General features: G+C 50.5%; 1 protein-coding gene across 1 annotated transcript; it reads right to left on the reverse strand.

The window, feature by feature from the left end:
• Positions 1-338: 338 nt before the first annotated feature.
• Positions 339-4,934, reverse strand: PRAME (preferentially expressed antigen in melanoma). The gene is made up of 4 exons (XM_032399254.1): positions 4,902-4,934; positions 3,325-3,644; positions 2,317-2,925; positions 339-1,200 (listed from the first exon to the last, which is right to left on the reverse strand). Exons 1-4 carry the CDS (start codon positions 4,932-4,934, stop codon positions 624-626), a joined length of 1,539 nt encoding a protein of 512 aa, XP_032255145.1. The 3' UTR covers positions 339-623.
• Positions 4,935-5,354: the final 420 nt, after the last annotated feature.

Below are 5,354 nucleotides of genomic sequence, written 5' to 3' on the forward strand. Positions count from 1 at the left end.
GTCTTGGCAGAGTTAGCGAGGACCCCTCCAAAGCACCTTTCCTCCAGTGGTACTATTGGCCCCCTAGTATGTTCTAGGCCCTGAGGATGCACTTTGTGTGTGTTGACCGCTTAAACAGCCACAGAAATTAAGTGAGGAGGTAACAGATGCACCAGAGATAAGAGCCAAATGGAGGAATGATAAATGGTGCCTCCTGAACCTCACCTCACCTCAGCTTAGTGTCTGAGCATCATGGATGCTATACCTTCTTGTTTAATCAGGAACTGCAGATTCCTGAGGTTTAAACTGGAGAATAAGCTTCATGTAACACAGAGGACACCAGATGGTTGACAGAGGTTCTCTTTATTTCTGACCATGTCTTTACAACCATCCATGCAGGGATAACTCCCACATCTACCGCCCAAACCCGAGTCTCCCTCTAGAAATTCAGATTCATTATTTCTAACGCTTTAAGATGCATCTCCCCAAAGATCCTATTAACTCCCAAGTCAACACACCCCCCCCCCCAACCAATCACCTTTCCTTTTCCTGCTCACATCGGGCAGATCTTCTCAAACCGTGGCTTCTGCGCTCCTTTAAGATACACTTATGCCTGGGCTTCAGTGTCCAGTATGTGTCTCCAGCTAGGCAGGCATGTAACAGGGGCACAGAATGGGCTCGGGGTCATAGAAAGTCCTGTCGCCGCAGTGAGGGCACGGGTTGGCACTGAACCAGACCATGCCTGGCCGCCCCAACTCCTGCAGCATCTGCTTCAGCCTGGTGTGCAGCTGGGCAAGTCTGCCCAGGTGGAGGGTGCCACGGGCATCCTCGTAACTCTCCAGGGGGGCCGGATACAGCACGTGACTCAGCTTGCTCAGCCCAATGGTGTGGCGCAGCAGGTTCTCCAGGACGGCCATGGAGATGGGGTTTCCACAGAAGCTGAAGGTTGTGAGCTGGGAGCAGCGGCCCAGGGCAGGCAGGATGACAGTGAACTGGGAGTCCATGATCCCACACTCATCTAAGTCCAGGTCCTGGAGGGTGGCGGAGGCTCTCTCTATCAGAACTTGGAGAGGCGCAGGACTCATATTGGTCAGGCTGACCCCACTGAGACCCAGGTCCTTGAGCTGACTGACGTTCAGGTGCTGGGACAGGTGTATCAAGTCGGATTCCGAAAGCAGGCAATTAGTTATTGACAGGGTCTCCAAGGGGGTCTTCAGGCACCTGGGGAGAGACAAAGCAGTTAGTTCTGGGGGGAACAGATGTGGCGGGCAGAGGGACATGGGGATGACCTGGGCCTTGAGGAAAGAGAAGCCCATTCCACCCAGACCCAGGGCATTACAGATGAAGGTCAAGCCCCAGGATGCTGCCTGGGGAACAAAAGGAACTCAAATCCAACCAAGTTTCAGGGGAGTCCTTTCTGCATTACTCATCTGCTGGATGACTTGGTCAAATGAATGAAATCTCAAATGCCCCCTTTGCTGTCAAATGCAGCACAGCATGCCCCTCGGAGGTGCTGTGAGCAGGAATCAACCCAACAACGTGATGCACTCAGAGGGGAGCCTGGCCCCACGTCTCCAAAAAGGAAAGGAATCAGTGAAGTTTAGTACTGGGAGACAGGACTAGAAATGCTTTCCACTCGGGCTTCCTTCTGGCTGCTTCTACAACCCCAGTCAACGGTAGCTGTTTCCGATGAGGCTAATGGGAGATGTGCACAAAGAGCTGATCTGGGCAAGGCCTGGCAACACGCAGCCTGCAGGGCCTAACTTGGAGCACTGTATCATCCACGTACCAGCTATCACCTTCCACGAGTCTTCACTCCTGCTCCCTCCCTTTCATCCGCCTCCCCCCCACCAGGCATTCCCTCTCTACTGCCTCATGTGGAACCCAGAGTAACCCTTTACAGACAGGGAACTGGAGGCAGGTTTGGAGGGAGAGGCTCCGGTTGACAAAGCTGCCGAGTGCAGAACTCGTGATCCGAAACCTCACATCGGATACACTTTCCCTTCATCAATGCCCTCAAGTTTAGTTATTTTTGATCATCATAATGTAGGCATCATTTTCTCAGGAAGAATTCCCAAAGCCACCCTCGCCTGCCCCAAAGCCCCCCTTATATAGATTCCTAACTAGAATCCCCTCCGAATAGCTTCTATCCTAGTTCCTACCTCCAACCTTTATCTGGGACATTATGTGACAACATGCGTGGAGACAGAGCAGGGACAGTGTGTGGACCTTCTAGTGACTCATGACACACTCCGGCACATGGCAGATGCCCATTATTGTTCACCGAAAGAAAAAAGGGCTTATGCTCATCCACCGAGAAACCTCACCATCCCTCACCTGAGCACCTGGTCCAGGCGGTCTTCGAGGAAGGAGATCGAGTCCAAATAGAGCTCCTCAAGGTGGTGCAGCCTGAGGAACTGAGCAGTGAACTGGCTGACACACTGCTGCTCCTTCGCCGGGGTGCTGTGGGCAGACATGTGGATGTGCGAGAGGAGGAGTCTGCGCAGATTGCCCATCTGACCCACATGAGGAGCAAACTTCCCCAGGGTGGACAGTTTCCAGGTGCAATTCACCTCCAAATCCTGGATAGAGTCCAGCTGTACGATTTTCAGGATCTTCTTGATGTTCTGCATGGGCACGGCGAAAATCTTCAGCTTCTTACAGCACAGGCGCAGCAGACCCTTCCTCTGCTGGACTTTCTGGATGAGGTAGGCGAGGGACTCGTCAGGGGTACCTTCCTTGAGGCAAAGGTCTATCAGCACCTCCACAGGAGCCAAGGGTGGCTTGGGCCCTGGCTTGCAACCCTCCACTTTTCGCCTCTTCCTCATGGGTTGGGCCACCTCTGGCTCCAACAGGGAGTACATACTGGCCCTGGTCCCAGACCACACAGTCCAGAAGTCCTGATGAGCATTCTTCCGTAAATCTAGCACCTGCAGTTTCCACCTCCTGCAGGGAAGGTGGGAGACAGACTGAGATGCTTTCAGATCAATGGGGAGTGAGAGAGAATCTAGGCAAGGCCCAGACGCCTGACCTGCACTTTTACTCCACACCCCGGATGTCAGCGGCTCCCTGGGCTACTGGGATCCTTCTCGGTCCCACTTGCAGTACCTTTAAGTGCTACCGGGAGGGAGTGGGCAACATGTTCCTTTTGGTCACCCTCTGCATCTCAATCAGCCCAACATGTCCACAGCCTGTTCCCAGAGTGACCCCAGAGATGGCCCCAAGGCTGTTCTGAGCTTCCTCACAGAAGCCCCCGGCCCGCCCTGTGGCCCCGCACTTTCCCTGACCCCAGCTGTATCTTGCTTGGATCCCCAAGGCCCTCCCAGGCTACAGGATCACCCTCACCTGGGGCGAACCTCCTGGGCAAGCAGGACATCAAGTCCATCGAGCGCAGCCTGGAAAGTCTCCTGGTGAGGCTGCTGCTCCTTCATCAGGGCCCCCAGAGGGAGGCAGGCGAAGGGCCAGGCCTGCACCATCGCCTTCAGGGTCTCGCTGTGCCTCCCAGCGAAGGCCGCCGTGAACAGCGGTGGGAAGAGCTCCATGGGCAGCACCTCCAGAGCAGCGATGGCCGAGGCCTGGTCCCTCAGCAGGCTCTGACCCGCCAGGTCCAGGAGTCTGGGTGGAGCCGGCATGCTCATCCTGATGAATCTGCTCCGAAAAGAATCCTGGCGAAATATTCAGGGAACAAGGCTGAGTGCCAGCAAGCCCATTATCCCTCCACCCTTGAGAGGAACCAACTCAAGGCCAAAGTCACTGGTCTGGCAAGAGTTGGGGAGTCCTCCGTTTACCCCAATTCCATTCTCTGCTGGGTGGCTTTGCCCCTGCTGGCACCAGAATGTGCATCTTGCCAGGCCCCGACGGGGGAGCAAGATCACCACTGCTCCCATCCCATATCCAGCTACTGCCACATTTAATTCTAGCCCCACTGCAGAGTTAGTACCGAGGAGCCTGAAAACCGACCCCATCCATTTCAGGGAGAAGTTGCTGACTGTCCCCTGAATATTGAACATATAGAGGAATAAGGAATGTCACGTGACCCAGAATGAGCCCCTTCTCAGATCTAACAAATAAGCCCAGATGTGAAAGATTAAGGAACACCTGGACAATGAGTAACATTACATCATTTAAAAATTTTTCAACTGTAAAAGTAGCATAACAGTATTCTACAGCCTGTGGAAGTTGGTGATGAAAAAAATATATACTATTTCAAGATGATTTTATTACACGTCTCTCCTATGAATATGAGAATTACTATTTTATTTAGGGGAACACAGAGCTCACATTCAGAATTAGACCTCCACTTTTAAAAATATTCCATGAAATATTTTTTTTCTATGAAATTTTTTTTAAGCCTTTAGTTTATTATTTTTCTAAAAAAGCTTTAGTAAAATCACAAAATAAATTATACGAACTATAATTACTGAACACAAACGCAACATTTAAAATGTCATAAAAAATTCCAACTAATTAGAGGTCTTCCATTTCCAAAAAAAATCTATCCGGTTAAGAAATACCGTAAACGCCTATAAATGGCATACACCAAAGCAGAAATCAAAATGTTTGAGATTAAGGCAAAACTGCATTTTGAGGCAAAAGCAAAGCCTGCTCATTCATACTGCATGGCTGGGGGCAGTATGGTGGCAGCGTCCCAAGCTTAGGGCTCCTCCTCATCAGAAGGGGACATGGTGCACGGAGCAATCTGCTCAGACCTCAGGGTCTCTCCTCTCACTCCCCAGAAGCAGTATTATCCTTTCTGGCTACACCTCCCTTTTTCAGATCCTAGCTCAAATTTCCAACTGAGAACCCAATGTTATTATCACTGGATCTCCATCCAGTTAATCCAGATTGGGTTTTTGACTTTCGCCATACAACTGACTGAATCATATGCCCCATTCATGAAAGAAAAAGAAAAGAAAACCAACCTGGAGGTATACTTGGGGGAGTTTTGGCCACATCAGTTTAACTCAAATGTTCGAGTTAAGACAGCTTTATGCAGACAGTGGTGTTGTCCCAAAAGGAAAAGAAATAAACAAAATAAAATTCCAAAATATCAAATAGTCACTTACACTTTATGTAACCTAACACTGCAAAACATGTGTGCATTCATAGAAGAACAGATGTACAACTGAGGGATGGCTGGTCTTCCAGATTTTGAGGGTCAAGGCTTCCCTGAAGGAAGTCAGGTCAAAATTACAACCAGGAATTGGCCAAGAAAAGGGAGGGGTGGGGTGTTTGTAATGTGACCACAGGAAATACCCAAGACTAAGAAAAATACATTTTGTTTGAGGAGTTCAAAGGCTTTTATGGATCCTTTGAACCCAAGGGCAGGGAAGAGATCCACTCTTCTTCCCAGGAGGTAAAAGGGATTTCCTCCT

This window comes from Phoca vitulina, unplaced genomic scaffold (assembly GCF_004348235.1).
Source record: "Phoca vitulina isolate PV1807 unplaced genomic scaffold, GSC_HSeal_1.0 scaffold146, whole genome shotgun sequence".
Taxonomy (NCBI): Eukaryota; Metazoa; Chordata; class Mammalia; order Carnivora; family Phocidae; genus Phoca; species Phoca vitulina.

Coding starts and splice junctions, on each gene's coding strand:
- PRAME (XM_032399254.1), bottom strand. CDS start 4,934: ATGTGGCCAAAACTCCCCCAAGTATACCTCCAG. Junction 3,645..4,901: donor TCCCCCAAGTATACCTCCAG/GTTGGTTTTCTT, acceptor ATATTTCGCCAG/GATTCTTTTCGGAGCAGATT. Junction 2,926..3,324: donor GCCCAGGAGGTTCGCCCCAG/GTGAGGGTGATC, acceptor CCTTCCCTGCAG/GAGGTGGAAACTGCAGGTGC.